We start from the raw sequence: 20,438 nt of genomic DNA, 5'->3' as shown, positions 1-20,438 counted from the left end.
AAATTTCCTCAGCATAGTGTTCTGCATATAATGGAAACTTATATATGTATATAATGCATATAATAAATCTGAATATGGTACTTTCAAAGTTATTTCAAGCAGTAGTGTGCTGAGCCAGTTCATACTGACTTTTGAGAGCTACTTGCTAAATTTTCAGGAATTTTGTGAGCTGGTTTTTAACCCATTATTATTATTATTATTATTACAGATAATTTGTCTAAACTTACAATTGAATAAAATATATTTATTAAAAATAAAGGTAGTGGGCTTCCCTGGTGGCGCAGTGGTTGAGAATCCGCCTGCGGAGGCAGGAGACACGGGTTCGTGCCCTGGTCCGGGAAGATCCCACATGCCGCGGAGCAACTAAGCCCGTGAGCCATGGCCGCGGAGCCTGTGCGTCCGGAGCCTGTGCTCCGCAACGGGAGAGGCCACAACAGTGAGAGGCCCGCATACCGCAAAAAAAAAAAAAATAAAAAAAAAATAAAAAAAAAAAATAAAGGTAGTGAATACTAAAAACTCATCTTTTCCTAATTATTTTATTACATTTTACTATTATCTATGTTCACAAGGTTATTTACATCTTTGTATCTAGATATTCTGTTCTGCTGTTTTCATTATTTTTCCTCTTTGCTTTTTTCAGTTTGGGAAGTTTCTATTGACATATCTTCAACCTCACTGATTCTTTCCTTCATCATGTGCAGGGTACTGATAAGCCTATCAGAGGCATTTTTCATTTCTGTTACAGTGTTTTTGATTTCTAGCCTTTCCTTTTGCTTCTTAGAGTTTTCATCTCTCTGCTTACATCACTCATTTATTCTTGCATGTTGTCCACTTTTTCCATTTGAGTCCTTAGCATATTAATCATAGTTTAATTCCTAGTTTTATAATCCCAAAGTTTTTGCCATATATGAGTCTGGTTCTAATGCTTGCTTTGTCTCGTTAGACTGTGTTTTTTGCCTTTTAGCATGCCTTGTAATTTTTTAATAGAAAGTGAGACATGATATATTGGGTAAAAGGAACTGAGGTTCTATGTTTATCTGGCTGGGAGTTAGGCTGTGTTTCCTGTTTCTTATAGCTGTAGGTGTCAGAGGCTAAAATTTCCTCTGAGGTCCTTGTCTTTGTCTTCCCCGTTGTCTTTGGGTTTCCCTAGAAACTCCTTTTTTTAAAAAAAAATAATTAATTAATTATATTTTTGGCTGCATTGGGTCTTTGTCGCTGCACGCGGGCTCTCTCTAGTTGCATCAAGTGGAGGCCACTCTTCGTTGTGGTGCGCAGGCTTCTCATTGCGGTGGCTTCTCTTGTTACGGAGCACGGGCTCTAGGTGCGTGGGCTTCAGTAGTTGTGGCATGCGGGCCCTAGAGTGCAGGCTCAGTAGTTGTGGCGCATGGGCTTAGTTGCTCCACGGCATGTGGGATCTTCCCTGACCACGGCTCAAACCCATGTCCACTGCATTGGCAGGTGGATTCTCAACCACTGCACCACCAGGGAAGCCCTAGAAACTCCTCTTTTTTTTTTTTTTTGTCTCTCACCGTTTTTATTCAACATTGTATGGGTGATTCTACTCAGGGCAATTAGGTAAGAAGGAGAAATAAAAGGATCCAGGCCAGAAGGAAAGAATCAAACCATTTAATTAGTGGTTGCCTAGGGTTGGGGAGTAGGGGTAGGAGGGTGATAGCTAAAGTAGAAACTCCTTCTTAAATAGGGTCTGAGTTTATAGTTCTTTCATATGTAGTCACCTGTTATAGGAGCCCAACTGATGTGTTGGTAAAGTGCAGGGGAGGGGAAGTGTTCTATAATTCTATTAGGTCTCAGTCTTTTAGTGAACTTGTGTCCCTGGTCTGTGACCTTCACAGGTGCTTCTTGTCTTTTTTCCCTCTTAGATGAAACAAGGCAGCTATAGGAAGCTGGAGTTGGTTATTTTCCTTCTCCCACATTGGTTAGGCTCTGTTAAATAGTTTCCCTTGAGGGAAGGTCTTTGTTAAGGAGAGCTGAATGCTCTGGTATATTTCAAAATGGCTACTTTTTCCCTCTCCCTGCTGGAAGGATAAAGGGATTTTTCTCCAATCTTCATAGTAAGACCTGTGGGGCTGCTAGAGGTAAAACTCATGAAAATGTGGGCAACCCCTTAGGCTGGGCCTCCAGGAGTTTTTAAAAAAATCTTTCAATCTATTTCAGTCTCCACCAATTAGTCAATTGCTCTTTAAGTATTCCTGTCAGTTCCTGGTTCCAGTAGTAGTTTTTGCTCCTAGTAAGCCATGATTCGGTTTTCTGCCTGTTCTGATCTTGCCTGTCTCTCTCGTTTTCGTGGTGGAGATTTTCCCTGTCACTTCAATTCTCTGATGGATCCAAGAAGGGTTATTGATTTTCAGTTCGTTCAGCTTTTTTGTTGTTGTGAGAACAGGAGTGATAATTTCCAAGCTCTTTACATGTCAGATGGGAAACCAGAAGTCCCTGTCTATTGCACTGTATGGAGGAAATACTATGTGATGGTATGTTCATCTCTTCCCAATTTCATGATCAGTGTTGTCACATTGGTAGTTTGAAATTGACCATGGTGGGAGAGTTTACACTGTAGAAATTGGCAAATACTATAAGGTCTTAATTTATTTGTTTTGTTGATTGTCAAGAAAGTGATCAAGAAAATGTTAATAATGTAGATTAAGTTTAAAAGTGTATCATATCTGTAGCCATTACATTGTGAAAAGCACAAAAAAGTGAAATATTTTTGCAGTATTCAAAAACTATTATCCAATTCAGCAAAGATTTTGCTCAAGTCACTGACAAATAAGTGAAGTTCCAACATGTCTCATTGTTTCACTTTCATCTTATTAATGCAAATGAAAATGTCAACCAGCAATCAAAGCTATACAGGCATCCCTCATTTTACTGCACTTTGCTTTACAGCACTTTGCAGATACTATGTGTTTTACAAATTGAAGGTTTGTGACAACACTGCATTGAGCAAGTCTACTGGCTCAGACTTTTTTCCAACAGCATTTGCTCACTTTGTGTTTCTGTGTCACATTTTGGTAATTCTCACAATATTTTTTTCATTATTATTGTATTTGTTATAGTGATCTGTGGTCAGTGATGCTACTATTGCAAAAAGATTACAACTCACTGAAGGCTTAGATGGTGGTTAGCATTTTTTAGCAACAAAGTATTTTTTGATTAAGGTATGTATATTGTTTTCTAGACATAATGCTATTGTACACTTAATAGACTACAGTACACATAACTTCTTATGACTGGAAAACCAGAATATACGTGTGACTCACTTTATTGCAATATTTGCTTTATTGTGATGGTCTGGAACGGAACCCACAATATCTTCAAGGTATGCCTGTATTCATTTGTCAAATACCATCATAGCGCAGGCTCAGCGGCCATGGCTCACAGGCCCAGCCACTCTGCGGCATGTGGGATCTTCCCAGACTGGGGCACGAACCCGCGTCCCCTGCATCAGCAGGTGGACTCTCAACCACTACACCACCAGGGAAGCCCCATAGGTTGGTTCTTGATTCAAGAGTTTGGCAAAAGTCAATGAAAGCATTCTGTGAGAATCAGTTGGCTATGAGAAATTTACGATAAAGAATATTGTATATTTTAATTTTTGTAAATTGCATGCTATACATCCTATCAGTAAATTTTATAATAACCTTATGTAAATATAGACATTACTGAACATGGAGTTGGGGATAGTTATGAATAGCACACCATCCTTTCATATTTTAGTTTGGAGACTATATGAATGTTGGGGAGAAATTGTTTTAAAAGTAGTAAATGGTAATGTGTGACATGACTGAAATATGACATTCACAAGCACAAAACAAAATGATCAATCCATGAAATATCATCCTGTACCCAGAATAAGTAGCCTTACAAGTGTGAGTTACAGGGAATGGAGTCCTATTTAAAATTTTTAAAAAAGGACAGGAAAATTCCTCTGGTCTAAGATTTTGTCAATTGTTCTTTAAGGGCAATGTATCTGAAAGCTAACATCTTTGACAATAAGCATGTATTGAACACCTACCATATGTCAGATGGTGTTCTGTTCAGGATGACCCTTATGATCACACAGCTAGTTAATACAGTAACTGGGAATTTTTAGGACATTATATTAAGTGAAATAATCCAGTCACAGAAAGACAAATACTGTATGATTCCACTTATATGAAATATCTAAAGTAGTCAAACTCAAAGAAACAGAAAGCAGAATGGGAGTTGTCAGGGCTGGGGGTAGGGGGAAATGGGGAGTTGTTCAATGGGTATAGAGTTTCAGTTATGCAAAAAGAAAAAGTTGTAGATACTTTGTTGCCTAACAATGTGAATATAGTTGACACCACTGAACTGCACACTTAAAAGTGGTTGAGGGCTTCCCTGGTGGCGCAGTGATTGAGAGTCCGCCTGCTGATGCAGGGGACACGGGTTCGTGCCCCGATCCGGGAGGGTCCCACGTGCCGCGGAGCGGCTGGGCCCGTGAGCCATGGCCGCTGGGCCTGCGCGTCCGGAGCCTGTGCTCCGCAATGGGAGAGGCCACAGCAGTGAGAGGCCCGCGTACCACAAAAAAAAAAAAAAAAAAAAAAAAAAAAAAAAAAAAAAAAAAAAAAAAGTGGTTGAGATAGTTTAAAAAAAAAAAAGAAAAGCTGGGCTTTGAAACCAGGCATGAATCAAAAACTCATGTTTAGCAATTATGTAATCACAGCTGCCTACTTTCAAATAATTTCATCTTCAGTCAAAGAATATTTCCTTTGTCTGATTTACACAGGTCCCCCTCTTCTGTATGGCAGGGTAGCAAGCCATTGGCTAGCAGCTATATTGCCTGAAGCCTGTCAGATACCAGAACGTTTTCTTGGAAGATTGGTACACAGGCACCATCGCAAATTCAAAATGGAGTCATCAATCCAAAAGATTTAGTGGAGAAACAAACACAGGTCAGAGAAATAGGCAAGAGGAATCTGGGAGAAATAATTTTGGCTGTTTAAAAGACAAAATTCACGATGACATAACTGAGAACGTGCTTCTCTATTAAAAGAAAAAAGTCTGTCATGGAAGAGGTTTGAAATCATAATCTTTTTAATGTTATAACTTGAAGTATTTTTTCCTGAATTCTTCGAGAGTAAAACAGAGCTAAAGCTTATTATTGGCAGTATATGGCAGAGGAGGGCCTGGAGTGGAAGAAAATACTTCTGAGAATGAATTAGAATCAAACTGAGTGGGAGCAGCCGTGTCTAGAAATGACAAATCTCAAAATATTTATTATAAAAGACAAAAGATTCTAATATTACCCAAATTTAATCAAGGTGAATTGACTGTTCCAGAAAAGCATGAGTACAGTTTGCTAGAATGGAAAGAACAATGGAATCAGACTTGATTTTAAAATCTACACTGATAAGTGGTGTAGTGTAGGACAAACTACTTAATCTTCCCAAGCCTCAGTTTCTCTATTGTAGGTTGTTGTGAGCATTTGTTTGACAAACACTTATAGACTACTAGGGCCAGGACTGACTGCGTAGGTACTAGGGATACAAAGATGAAGATGGTATTGTTCTTGCCGTCAACTTCAATATAATGTAATAAATATTATGAGAAAATCTACTGAATGTTTTCTACGTGCCCAGTACTAATATAAATGCTTTTAACTCATTAAATTTTCATTTAAACCTTTTCAGAAACTAAATCGTATGTACTACACCATTTACAAAAGGCACAGAGAAGTTAAGTATCTTGCCTAGGATCAAACAGCCCTCAAACAGCTGCGATTCATCTTGACAGGTGGCAGGAATTTACAAATCTGTGCATGTGCAGGGCGGAAGTGGAAGCTTTCCACCCGGAAGGAATTCACCCGTTTGCAAAATAGGGATTAAAATATCACTACCTCTTGGGGTTGTGTCAATTAAATGAGATAGTATATTTAAGAGTCAGCATTGTGGTAAGCACTAAATTATTACTATTAATTCCATTTTATTCCTTTAAGTTGGCTCACCGTGGCGAAGGAATGTTTTCAAGGCTTTAGCTACATATTGTAATGCGGCTTTTCAAGTGGGTAATTTATACTGCTACCAACAGTGCGAGAGCTTTCCAGTTGCTTTATGTTACGACATACGGTAGGGCTACTCTCTTTGATTACTTTTTTCAGATTTTGACAACCTCACCCGTTTTCTCTGTCAAGCTCGCCATCTACCCCGTTTTATACCGTAACCTACGTCACAAGCGAAGTTCTCCGAGGAACCGCCCAGCGGCGCGTGAGCGGACGCCTCATTCAGTTTTGCTCAGGGCGCGAAGGCTGAACCAGTTCTCGCGGGAAGAGACGTGGTTTATTTTTGAACGAGAACTCCTAACCGCACCTTGCCTCTCAAGGGTCACATGACTGGCGCCTGTGTCCTCGACGCAAGGTTTTTCCTGATCGCCTGCTGCCTGTTAACTCGGCTACAGACTGACCCGAGGTCCGTTCCGGAAGTAGATTCTTTAACTTAGCAACCCGTCGGCGGAAGCGTGTCACAATCTAGCCGTCCTCCACTAGCGGAAGTTTGTCACGTCGCAGTTGCCTACACACAGCGGATGTGTGTCGCCGCTTAGGTGACGCTGGGAAGTGCTTGCAGCCGCCGCCGCTGCCTTTTGGTTGAAGCACTATGGAGGGGGAGAGGAAGAACAACAATAAACGGTGGTATTTTACTCGAGAACAGCTGGAAAATAGCCCATCCCGTCGTTTTGGTCTGGACCCAGATAAAGAACTTTCTTATCGCCAGCAGGCGGCCAATCTGCTCCAGGACATGGGCCAACGTCTTAACGTGTATCCTTGCGGCCTAGGCCTTCGGCCTTGGAGTAGGTCCCGCCCTGTTCGGGCGTCCAGGCTTCAAGGTCTGTCAGACAGAAGGGAAGAGGGTGGGCAGGGACTGTATGTCTAGTTAGGAGAGCCTACGATGGGGCGAACTGAAGTTAAGCGTTCGCTGTAGGGAAGCGAGGCCGAGTTAATTTCCCGCTCGCTCACCCGTGCCATCAACCTTGGTGGGAACGCGTATCCTTTCCGCTTTGTGTTTTAACTCCTCTTCCTAGTAGTCTGTTTTCGGTGTGTTCTGATCTTCTACTCTGGTGACTTAGAGATTCTGCTTTTCTACTGTGCCCTAGGGATCTGGTGGAGATTTCACTGTTGATGGCTGCCTCTTGAACTTAGTGTGTAAAAAGAGTTTTGAGAAATTTCGATACCTGAAGGTCTTATAAAGAGAGTGGTCTAGAATTAATGACCCAACTTTGGCTTAAAATCCGTTCCTTCCCCTTACTAGTTGTTTAAGAAACCTGTCGAATTCTTGTTTTTTTTTGTCTGTAAAATGGGGGTGATAACTCATGAATTTGATTTCTATGCCCAACACAATGCTTGGCACTCATATGTTAAAGTAGCTACTGTTAAAAGAGTTTTATAGCATTTCAGAGAAAGGAAGGATGTCAGTGTAGATTTGTAGGGATGTAGACCTACAGATCTAATGTTCTAAAAAACCTTTTATAAAATACTGGGTTTTAAAGTTACTCAGTGCTAATGTATGTTCGTTTTCCTCATATTTCAAAGATTTAGTGCTTTTTTTTAACCCTTTAAGTGTTTTTGGTTGTCAGAAAACCTACTCATTTTGTAGCAGAGAAAGCTATATAAAGTTCTTTACACTCCGGAAGTTAAAATTTATTCTTGGGTGCAGCTTCCATTTAAATGTGTTGCTGGCTGTATATTTGTGTTTTAAGGTTGTGCTCACTTCAAAAGAGATGTCCTTTTTGGTGCCTGTATCCAGTTTGTTTCCTAAGCATCCAGTCAGTACTGAGTTAAACCTTTTTTTTTTCTTTTAAACTCTCTTTTAGTGCATCCTAGCACTTTCCTTTTTACATGTGTGTTATTAAGGTTGTTGCCATCGTGGTACTGTCTCATCTCTATATCCCACATGGTTTTCTTCAGTCTTTATAATAAGACATTCAAAAGTTTTTCTTTTCAAGGGAACCCTTGTACACTGTTGGTGGGAGTGTAGCTTGGTGCAGTCACTGTGGAAAGCAGTATGGAGGTTTCTCAAAAAGCTAAAAATAGAACTGCTATTTGACCCAGCAATTCCACACCTGGGTATATATCTGAAAAAAACAAAAACACATATTTGAAAATATACATGCACCCCAGTGTTCATAGCAGCATTATTTATAATTGCCAAGATATGGAAGCAACCTGAATGTTCATTGAATAAAGATGTGGTATATATACACAATGGAATACTACTCAGCCATAAAAAAGAATGAAATAATGCCATTTGCAGCAACATGGATGGCCCTAGAGATTATCGTACTAAGTGAAGTAATCAGAGAAAGACAAATATGTGATATCATTTATATGTGGAACCTAAGAAATACAACAAACTAGTGAAAACAAAAAGGTATACTCACAGATATAGAGAACAGACTAGTGGTTACCAGTGGGGAGAGAAGGGAGGGGCAAACTACTGGCTGTAAGTTAGGCTATAAGGATTTATTATACAACAGGGGGACTGTAGCCAATATTTTGTAATAACTGGAAATGGAGCTCTTTAAAAATTAAAATCAGGAAAAAAGTTTTTCTTTTTAGTGAGTATCAAATAATTCACTGAATGAATATCAAATCATAGTGTTTCTGGTCCCAGGGATCACGTTATGAGTGCCGGAGAGAAGTAGAACTGAGAAGGTAATTGCTGGAGCTTAGAAGGTGAGGAGATAGTGGAGACATACCTAGGGGGCAGATCAGGGAGGGTGTTGTAAATCATTTGAAGAGATATCCTGTGCAAGTATATCACTTTGGCGGGATTTTCATTCCGCAAGTAACAGGTTTAGGTCATATAGTTTTGTTCATATTCCTTCTTGATCCACATGCTGAGAAGCTTTGCTTGTTTATTAATTCAGCAACTTTATAGTGAATATCTGCTACATATAAGACAATGTGTTAAGTGTCAATTGGAGGTTAATTGATGAAAGAACAGATTTGCTGTTTAATTCCTAGAGGAAAGTATGATTTTCTTTTTTTAAGTTGAAGTATAGTTGATGTACAAAGTTGTGTTAGTTTCAGGTGTACAGCAAAGTGATTCGGTTATACATATATATATATACATAGTCTTTTTTTTTTTTTTTTTTTTTTTGCCACACCACACTGGCTTGTGTGCTTTTAGTTCCCTGACCAGTGATTGAACCCAGGCCCATGGCAGTGAAAGCGCTGAGTCCTAACCACTGGGTTGCCAGGGAATTCCCTACATATTCTTTTTCATGTTCTTTTCCGTTATGGTTTATTACAGGATATTGAATATAGTTCCCTGTGCTCTACAGTAGGACTTTGTTGTTTATTATATATACAGTCATTTGCATCTGCTAATCCCAAACTCCTAATTTATCCCTTTTCCCCCTTTGGTAACCATAAGTTTGTTTTTTATGTCTGTGAGTTTGTTTCTGTTTCATAAATGAGTTCATTTGTGTCATATTTTAGATTCCACATTTAAGTGATATCATATGGTATTTGTCATTCTCTTTCTGACTGACTTAGTATGATAATCTCTAGGTCCATCCATGTTGCTGCAAATGGCATTATTTCATTCTTTTTTATGGCTGAGTAGTATTCCATTCTGTATATATACACTACATCTTGTTTATCCATTCATCTGTTGATGGACATTTAGGTAGTTTCCATGCCTTGGCTATTGTAAATAGTGCTGCTGTGAACATGGGGGTGCATGCACCTTTTCTTTCTTTCTTTTCTTAAAATTTATTTATTTTATTTATTTATTTTTGGCTGTGTTGGGTCTTTGTTGCTGTGTGCGGGCTTTCTCTTGTTGAGGCAAGTGGCGGCTATTCTTTGTTGTGCTCAGGCTTCTCATTGCAGTGGCTTCTCTTGTTGGCGGAGCACGAGCTCTAGGTGTACAGGCTTCAGTAGTTGTAGCATGCAGGTTCAGTAGTTGTCGCTCGCGGGCTCTAGAGCACAGGATCAGTAGTTGTGGTGCATGGGCTTTGTTGCTCTGTGGCATTTGGATCTTCCCGGGCTAAAGCTCGAACCTGTGTCCCCTGCATTAGCAGGTGGATTCTTAACCACTGCGCCACCAGGGAAGCCCTGCCATGTAGCTTTTTAAATTATAGTTTTCTCTGAATATATGTCCAAGAGTGGGTTTGCTAGATCATATGGCAACTCTACGTTTAGTTTTTTTTTAAAATTAATTAATTAATTTTTGGCTGCATTGGGTCTTCGTTGCTTCTCTCAGGCTTTCTCTAGTTGCGGCAAGTGAGGGCTACTCTTTGTTGCGGTGTGTGGGCTTCTTATTGCAGTGGCTTCTTTTATTGCGGGGCATGGGCTCTAGGCACACGGGCTTCAGTAGTTGTGGTGCGTGGGCTCAGTAGCTATGTCTCGTGGACTCAAGAGCGCAGGCTCAGTAGTTGTGGCACATGGGCTTAGTTGCTCCACTGCATGTGGGAATCTTCCCGGACCAGGGCTCAAACCCGTGTACTCTGCATTGGGAGGCAGATTCTTAACCACTGCTCCACCAGGGAAGTCCCTATTTTTAGTTTTTTTTAAGGAACCTCCATACTGTTTTTCACAGCAGCTGCATCAATTTGCATATCCACTAAGAGTGTAGGAGGTGTCCCCTCCACACCCCTGAGAGGTAAGTATGATTTTCATTTAGGGGCATCCACTGTGCTTGGCTTCATGGTCCTTTTGGGAGGATATAGAGGTTGTATTTTTGGGAATTGTACTGCCCGTCTGTTTTGGGGCCTTAACTTGAACATTTTAGCTCACAATTGACCATCAACACTGCTATAGTGTACATGCATCGATTCTACATGATTCAGTCCTTTACACAGTTCCATCGAAATGTGAGTATAATTTTTTTATATGGTGTAATCCTTTTGTGATTAATCTCAACTTCATATTTCTTTTGTAGTTGATCTTTGCTGCTGAACTGGGATTTGAAGTTTAGAGTTGATGATTGATCACTTTCATTATGTGTCACACTGCTGTTCTGAATCCAGCCTTCCAGTTTTCCTGTGAAGTGTCTAGTTAGTTGTTTAGCTTTAGCTTTAGTGCATCCTTAGAATAGGTGGATTCTCTAATAAAATAGATTATTGAACATTTAAACTTAATGTTTTTGAATTGGGAGAGTAGCATTAAAGGGGGGTAGCATTACACTTAATTTAAGTGTAATTTTTGAAATGGTTAATAATAATATGGGCACAGGAAAACAAGTGAATGTTAAGTCATCTAAAAACCTTTGATAAAATTCCCATCAATGACCAGTTGGAAGGGGAAGGTACGTTATGTGATAACTGGGGGATGACTTTTAAGACAGAAAAAAGAAAATAATAGTAATAAAGGGATTTTTTTTTTTCTGGACAGAATTGTAAATAGTGCTATTTTCAGTTTTGCTACCTGAAATGGTCCTATTTAACATTATTGTAAATGACTTGGAAGCGAGTGCATAGTGATATCCCAGTTGCAGGTAAGCTTATATTTGTTTTATAAAATCACAAGGTAATAGGGCTAAACTTGAACCCTTCATATGGATTTGTGAGTTAAATATTTCATTTTTTTTTAAGAAAAGGTTAGGTTTTGAGGAAAGGTGTTTCAGACTTTTCCTTAGGATGATAGGGTTTTTTAAAAAATAAATTTATTTATTTTTGGCTGCATTGGGTCTTCATTGCTGCACTCAGGCTTTCTCTAGTTGTGGCGAGCGGGGGCTACTCTTCGTTACGGTGTGTGGGCTTTTCGTTGCGATGGCTTCTCTTGTTGTGCAGCACGGGCTCTAGGTGCCCGGGCTTCAGTAGTGGCACATGGGCTCAGTAGTTGTGGCTCGTGGCCTCTAGAGCACAGGCTCAGTACTTGTGGTGCACGGGCTTAGTTGCTCCGCGGCATGTGGGATCTTCCTGGACTAGGGCTCAAATCCATGTCCCCTGCATTGGCAGGCAGATTCTTAACCACTGTGCCACCAGGGAAGTCCCAGGATGATAGGTTTTGAATTTTTATGCCATAGGAAGAGAAACTGGAAAGTTAGATATTGCTCTTGTAAGATATTGGTGGACTCAGTATTGGGAGTAATTGCACAGGAAACCCTTTAGAGTATGGATTAACTATTCCCAATTTTTGCTGATTATTCAATCAATTGGGCTGTCTCCTACCCTTAACCTCCCTACCTCCTCTGATTGCAAGGAACACACTCTTAATAGGAGAGAGAAGCATTTAATGAGGCTGTCTGATAGCTCTAGAATAGAAAGTAGTGGATAAAGAACGGAATTTGAAGAGGAAGTCCATAATTGTCCTGCCCATTATGAAAATTTTCTACGTTTCTTTTATTCTGGTAAAGGTTTGAAATCCAGGGTGAACTACATCTCAAATCAATTTGTCCACTCTATGCATATGTATGTGTGTATGTATATTTCCCCTATTTTTACCTTTTAAATTATATCTTGTTTTATTTTCTATGCATTTATCTTAGCAAGGACAGAGACTCACTTTTCTGTGTATCCTCTAAAGCACTTTCAGTAAACTTGTTGAATGAGTGAATGATCTGGTAATTATCCAATATAAAGAGATTCTTGTGGAGTTTATGACCTTTTCCAAAATCCAGTGATTCTTTTAATTTGAGGTTATTGGTCCTCTTTAGAGATTTGATTTTAGGCACATTCTGGAATTAACAGCTGAAAAATATCACTCCTTTAGTATGTTAATTCTAAGAGTTTAGCTGTGATGAATCCAAATTCAAATTTGAGGGGTCTTAATACATTGTTGTGGCATTGAAGTGTAGTGTGAAGTGCTCATAACATTTTTCTTGTTATTTTTTCTTATTACAAAGGTAGTAAGTGCTCATGGTAAAAATTAAAACAATACAGAAATGTGTAAGGCAGAAAGAGAAAGCTCTTCTGTAATCCCATCCTCCAGAAATAACCTTTGATAAACATTTTGGTAATAGTGTCTCAGACATTTTTCTGTGCATATAGTACCAGCATTTATGTATTTCTGTAAAAATCACTTCTTACTGTACCACTCTTACACAATTGCCTTTATTGCTTAACAGTATGTATGTGCTGGACATTTTCTTATTGGTTTCTCATTTTAAGTGGCCACATAGTATTTATTTGAGTAGTTACTATAATTTATTTTACCAGCTCTCTACTGGTGGATATTTGGGTTGTTTATAGTGTTATAAATGTTACATAAGATAGTCTGGTACATATATCATGCACTTACATGACTATTTTATAAATTCCTATAGGTGGAATTGCTGTGTCCAAGGGTATGCATTTAAGTTTTTTTGTGTCTGTTTGCTCTACTGAAAGATTATATCAGCATACATTGTTTCTAGCACTGTGGGGGAGAGTTCTTTCCTCTGCATCCTCACTAACAACAAATACTCATTACTTCAAGAAATACTAAGTTCTAACTACTTGTCAAGCACTAGGGATAGAGTGGTGAGCAAGATAGTGGAAGTCCTAAGTTATTTTCTTAATTTACATTTCTTCAATTAGTGAAGTTGAACTTCTTATGCCTGTTGGTCATTGTTCTTCTTGTGAAATTGAAGAATTGACTTAACAATTGTCTGTTGTTTCTTTTTGCCCCTGTTTTATTTTTTTTGATTTTCTCATTTATATGAGCTCTTTATATATCAGAGCCGTATGTCATGTACTGTGAATACTTTTCTTGTTTTGTTGTAACTTTTTGTTTATAGTATTTTCAAGCCTAGGGTTCTTGCCTTTTAAAAAAATTTTTAAAATTTTTGTTGAGGTATAAAATAAAGTAAAGCACAAAAGTCTGAGGTGTGCAGCGTGATTACTTTTTGCATTATATACACATAACCACCACTCAGAACAAGATATTTCCAATACCTTGGAAGGTAGAGAAGTTGTCTTTTGATTGAAATAAATTTTATTTCTTTAGTGGACATGAGTAAATGACTGGTTTATTTTCACTTAAATCCTGGCATTGCATTTACTCTCTTTTTGAGAAGAAATTCAACCTCATTAATTGAATTTCTGTATGTACTGTCCTAAAAGTTTTCAAGTGGGGGAATGTAAAAGTAGTGGTGAGCAACTTGGTGTGTGTGTATTTATTCTGTATTTTATAATATTTGATATACAGGTGTTGTCTTTTAATAGCTGACAAATTTGGGTGTATATTACTCTCCTTATCTGACTCTTAAAAGGTCAAGTTTAGTGGTTAAGAGGATGGGCTCTGGAGTCAGACTTGTCTGGATGTGGATCCTTGCTGCACTGCCTACCAGCTATATGCCTTTGAGCAAGTTACCGTATGCCTCAGTTTTCTCATCTCTTTGGGGTCAATAATAGTGCCTACCTCATACAGTAGCTAGTAGGCTATAGGTGAGTTAATTCACAAAGTGTCTGCATATAGCAAACAAATAAGTATTAGCTAGCATTATTATTGTTATTTTAAAATGGAGAAAATCTCATACTCTTACCTGGAATTCCTCTGGGAAATTGCCTTTGATGGGAAAATAGTTTGATAAGCTAGCTTGGTATATGATTCCATGAGGAGCAATGAGTATTTATACGGTTGATTGGACAAAAAGGAGGTTGAAATTTATCTCTAGTGGTCTTTCACTTAACTGAGATATTATCTTGCCTTGTAAGCCATTGTTTGTATATCATATTTTAGTTAGATTCTTTCAAATATATTTTTAGCCTCTTGAAAGCAAAGTTGAATGCTTAAAATCTTAAGTGTTGTCTCTGAGTTGTCCTTTTCCTTTTCCCCTGTGTCCAATCAGTTATAAAGTCCTGTTAATTTTTATAGTGGTACTATTTTTTTCTCCCCCTATAAATATATATTGTCATCATAAAGTTAAAAGAGGACAGGGGCTTCCCTGGTGGTGCAGTGGTTAAGAATCCACCTGCCAATGCAGGGGACATGGGTTCGATCCCTGGCCTGGAAGATCCCACATTGCCACGGAGCAACTAAGCCCGTGCGCCACAACTAGTGAGCCTGTGCTCTAAAGCCCGCGAGCCACAACTACTGGCCCGTGTGCCACAACTGCTGAGCCCACGCACCACAACTACTGAAGCCCGTGTGCCTAGAGCCCATGCTCCACAACAAGAGAAGCCACCACAATGAGAAGAAGCCTGCGCACCACAACAAATAGTAGCCCCTGCTCGCCACAACTAGAAAAAAAAGCCCATGTGCAGCCACAAAGACCCAATGCAGCCAAAAAAAAAAATTGAAAGAGGACAGATTAAAGGACAAAGTGATGATTTCCCTATAACTTGGTGTTCAGAGATAATCCTGTTAATGTTTTGGCGTATATTCCATTAGAATTTTTTTCTCTGTATGCAAATACATATATGTATATTTACTGAAAACCTATTTGTTTTCCAAGGTGAAAACTGGGTTTCTTTTTTACTTTATTTCTACTGCTAGTGCCTACTCTAAACTTTATTTCCTAATGCCTGTGTTATCATTATTGTTGTTTTAATATTTATTTGTTTATTTTATTTATTTATTTGGTTGTGCTGGGTCTTAGTTGTGGCAGGCAGCCTCCTTAGTTGGGGCATCCATGTGGGATCTAGTTCCCCGACCAAGGACCGAACCTGGGCCCATTGCATTGGGAGCGCGGAGTCTTAACTACTGCGCCACCAGGGAGGTCCCTGCCTGTATTATTAAAATTTTCTCTTTAATAAAATTAACTTTTAATGTATCTATCCTTTCCTTTTAGTACCACCTACCACTGGATTAACCTTTCCAAATATTTCTTAAACTCTACATTTTTTTTTCTAAAATCTGTAGTGTCACTCTCTTCTTAAAAATCGTTTGTGTCCCACATCACTTTATTTATATCTTTTAACTAAACTACTCAGTTTAGTGTTCAAAATGTGCTTTATGCCCCAATTTCTCACAACTTTGTTCTTGCCCATTTTCCTCTGGTTTTTTTTTGTTTGTTTATCCTAAGGTCTAGTAGAATATATGTAGCAAGCTCCATATATAACTGCAACAAATATGAAGGAAGAGAATTGTTATTCTGAATTGAATTTGTGGAGAAAAATCTATTCTAGCAAGGTATAACAGATAACTGCAGGGATACAAATAAGTGTTAGAATGCATGTCAGTTCTACTCAGTAAATAGATATTTCACTTTTATAAAATAATTTATTGCTTTCTTTAACTCCTGGTGAATTGCCGTCTTTGATTCATTGAAATATTCTTGTTAAGATTCTAGAGACCTTGTGCTTCCTGAGGTTTCCCAGATCACCAGGCTATGTTTATATCCTATTGCTCTAATTTCTTGTTTAGTGTCTGAGTTTTCTGTCTGCTTGTGGATTGGCTTGACTTTTTTTTATTTTGGCTGTGCTTTGAGGCATGGTATCTTAGTTCCCCAACCAGGGATGGAACCCTGGTCTTGGCAGTGAGAGTGCCAAGTCCTAACCACTGGACCGCCAGGGAATTCCCTGGATTGACTTTTTTTTCCCCCTCTAAGTACCTTCTACTTATAACCTGTTGAATATAATACTATACTTTGAATTCTTTTTTAAAGATTTGTGCTCCTCTCCATATGTAAGTATAATTGAGATAATTCGCATATAATAAAATTCCTCCTTTGGGTGTACAATTCACTGGTTCTTAGTATATTTGGAGTTGGGCAGCCATCACCATGATCTAATTTCAGAACATTTATATCACCCCAGAAAGAAACCCCTCATGCTTTAGCAGTCACTCCCATTCCTCTCTTCTCCCAGCCCCTGGCAACCACTAATCTACTTCTGTCTCCATGGATTTGCTGATTCTGGACATTTCAGTTTACTCCTTTAAAAAAAGTATATAGAGTGCTTTAATAAAACTTAATAATCTCATTTTAAATAGAAAGCTGTCTATTTACATCTAGTGGTTTCTTGAATAGGTAGCTTTTAATGAGAGTTTGTTGAAGGATTGGTTTTCAGAAGTGGACATGGTTAATGGATAGGAGAGGAGAAGATACTTAAGTAGAGGAGAAAGCAAAAACAAGAGGTGACGAAGTTGAGGTAAGCGAAGAAGTTGGTTTAAGACTTAGTTCTTTTTTAGATCTACCTTACTCTAGAAATAAACAAATAATAAATGTGATTTATTTTCTCTTCATCCAGTCTGTGGCTCCAGCAGCCTTATTTTTAGCAGCCAAAGTAGAGGAGCAGCCCAAAAAATTGGAACACGTCATCAAGGTAGCACATGCTTGTCTCCATCCACAGGAATCACTTCCTGATACTAGGAGTGAGGTAGGGGATTAATTACACACATCTGTTTTTCTTAATTTATTTTGATCATAACTTAGTTTTTTAACTTTGACTTACTGAAGTCTGAATTGGGGCTGTTAAAGGAACTTTTAGTGTTTGTTTTTTCCTTAACAAAAACATCACAGAAATTTATGGTAAAAGTTAATTGTATTCATTCTGGTAAAATTGGAAAATGCAGAAAAAGAAGAAAATATATTACCTAGATGTAATTTGTACCACAGATATATAAATGAACCAGTATTTCCAGCTTCTTTTCTATGAGTGGCTACACATGTATATATTTTATACCTGCTTTTTTCTCTTACTGTATGCCAAATATTTTCCCATCAATTCTCCGCTTCCTTTAAATATTGATATAGTATTTTGTCATATATATACATATATTTTAACCATTTTCTCTTAAGATAATTTCCAGCTTTTAACCACTATAATATCACTATGAAGAAAATTCTTTTAGATTTTTTGTTAATGAATTTTTTTTAAGTGAATCTTGTCACTGGTGCATGTGTGCTTAACTTTTTAAGAAATTACAAGTATGCTCATTATAAAAGAAGCCAAACACTAAAGAATCATTTAAAGTCAAAGGTAAAGCTCATCTCCCCTCCTTCTCCTAGGAGGATACTGCTGATTACAGTTCAGATATATATTCTTCCACACCTTTATCCTATGTGTATACATATAGCTTTTTTTCCCTTTCCATCCTTCCTTGACCTTCTAAAGAAGGGAAACTCTCCTGGCTTTAGAAATCAGTGATTGGGGAATGATGAGTTTGGAGAAAAATTATGGATTTCTGTTACTAGATTATTTGTCTGTTAACAGTGGGTGCATGAGTCATCCATTATCAAATTAAGGGGAATTGTGTGTTCTTCTGATCATATTGGACAGAGTGGTTGTGGGGATGGTTTGTTTTGATAATAGCCCCTTATTATGTAAATTAAGTATTTTGCGTAGCACTTTGTTTTCTCTTTGGGCTGCACCAGTAGTTTTGTTGAAGAGCTGTTGGTCTGGACTTTTATTTATGTTAGAGACTACTAACTGCCATGGGTCTATAGAATTGACCAAATAAAATTTTATTTTAACAAAATAAAACAAAAAATAAAATCCCCACTTTATTTTTTTTTCTTTCAAGTATTTACATGACTTCTCACCTGAGTCTCTCTTATGAGGTGACTAGGAGAAGATACTTTCTTCACTATCTGGAAAGGGGAACTAGCATAGTTTAAGTCCTTACTGGACTTATTCAGGATCCTGAAGTTCAGTGGAAAGTTAGCAGCAACATAAGTCTCTTAATTCCTGGCTCAAATCTCATTCTCCTAGAGTTCTAGACCAGTGCTGTCCAGTAGAAATATAGGAGAAGTCACATACGTAATTAAATATTTTAAACTTTTCATTAAGCTTTATATACAAGTCTTTACTTAAAAAAATTAAGATTAATTTTAATATGTTATATTTTATATATTATTTTCTTTAACCCCCAAATATGGTCATTTCAGCATATAATCAATTTAAAAACATTATTAATGAAGTGGTTCACATTATTATTTCTTAACTAAGTCTTCACAATTCAGTGTGTATTCTATACTCATAATACATTTCAAGTGCTCGATAGCCATGTGTGGATGGTGGCTACAGTAATGGCCAGTACAAATCTGAAAGAATTTTTTGTTTGTTCCTTTTCCTTTGAACCCATTTATGAATTTTAAAAATCTAGCATTACTCCAAAAGGAAGGTTTAACAGGAGTCAAATGTTTGAGATTGCCTACAGTACTGTGAGAAGGCTCTGCAGGGTATTTTGATGATGTTGAAAAAAGATATATTTTAAATTTTCTTCTGTCTACGTCATATGAACTTTAGAACCTAAAGTGTCAGTCTGAAAATGAACTAGATCTCTGGTGCTTTTTCTGTAGCCATTTATAAATAAAGTGACATCTCTCACTATACAACTTTTTTTTTTTTTTTTTTTTTTTTTTTTAAGGAGAATCTGTTAGGGATAAGGGTTAATTTCAGTTCCTACTCTCCCTCATAACCCCACCCTTGCCTTTTGAGGCTTTGATTTCCCTTGGAGGTTGTTAGAATTTGCCTACACTTTATATATTATATATTGTATCTTTTGGGGGAATAATTTGTCTTACCTGCAGGCTTACCTGCAACAAGTTCAAGATCTGGTGATATTAGAAAGCATAATTCTGCAGACTTTAGGTAAGTTTATTTTCCTTTAAAACATTAAAGAAATATGTACATAATATAATGATTTTAAAATTTGCAAAATAGGAAATAGGAAGAGAATTTCCTGGGAAGGTTTTTGCACATTTTAGAGGTCGTTTAACCCTGGCCTATACCACAGAGAGAATGCAGGCACAGCTGACCTTTGAAATAGCAGTTAGCAGGGGTTTTTTGTTTGTTTGTTTTATATTCTAGGATTCATGATTTGCTTGTTAAGATTTGGCAGTTTTTAACTTTCTAATAAATAATGGCAGAAACTATCTAAATAACTTTTTTCCTTCCATGGATTTTTATAGTCTGCTTGTCAGTATATTTAGATAACAGCATTTGTTTTTAAAATTGATAATCAGTGTTCAGAACAATGGAGCGGAGGTGGAGGAATTTAAGCTATAGCAGTTGATGGGCTAAAGAACTGATGATGTTCTGCTATTATCTATTATTTTCATCAAAGAGACTGCCTTTAAAAGCTTAGCAAATATGGAAAATAAAGATTTTCTAGTTCTTTTGGGCTATCATTTTTCTCTTTAGGTAGGGGAGTATTTCATGAGTTATGTTGGAAAGTTACTGGTAGGGCTGTACTTTTTGCATGTACAAGCATATAATGAATTCTTCAAAGTTTGTCTCTGAAGTCAGTTTCTGCTAATTTTTACTTTAAATTAGTTTTCTTCAAGGTAACCATATTTTAGGGGACAATGTTATTTTTCTGGTGGAGTAAATTTTTATTATTATTTTAATGTGGAAACCAGTAAGATCTAATTTGTAGGAATCAATTATACTTTTAGAATAATTTGCATCAAGTAAATTTCTCAATAGATTTTTTTTTTCTTTCTTTTGTTTTTTAAAATCAGTTTGTCCCAGACTTTATTTTTTAAATTTTTTGGCTGCAGCACACAACTTGTGGGATTTTAGTTCCCCGACCAGGGATTGAACCCAGGCCCTCTGCAGTGAAAGTGCCAAGTCCTAACCACTGGACCGCC

The 20,438-nt window shown here is 37.7% G+C and overlaps 1 protein-coding gene across 2 annotated transcripts in view; it reads left to right on the top strand.

Annotated features, from left to right (window-relative positions):
• CCNT1 (cyclin T1) overlaps positions 1-20,438 on the top strand; it is a 63,464-nt gene that overhangs the window by 24,662 nt on the left and 18,364 nt on the right. For both annotated transcript variants that reach the window (XM_067009195.1, XM_067009196.1), the window contains 4 exons: positions 6,173-6,793; positions 10,770-10,851; positions 17,092-17,220; positions 19,377-19,437. In XM_067009195.1, the coding sequence (XP_066865296.1) occupies positions 6,633-6,793; positions 10,770-10,851; positions 17,092-17,220; positions 19,377-19,437 (433 nt within the window). In that variant the 5' untranslated portion in view covers positions 6,173-6,632. The remainder of the gene's footprint in view (positions 1-6,172; positions 6,794-10,769; positions 10,852-17,091; positions 17,221-19,376; positions 19,438-20,438) is intronic.

Source organism: Kogia breviceps, chromosome 12, assembly GCF_026419965.1.
Source record: "Kogia breviceps isolate mKogBre1 chromosome 12, mKogBre1 haplotype 1, whole genome shotgun sequence".
In the NCBI taxonomy this organism is placed as follows: Eukaryota; Metazoa; Chordata; class Mammalia; order Artiodactyla; family Physeteridae; genus Kogia; species Kogia breviceps.
Note: the sequence above shows the minus strand (reverse complement) of the source record. Positions and strands in the feature narration are given on the sequence as shown.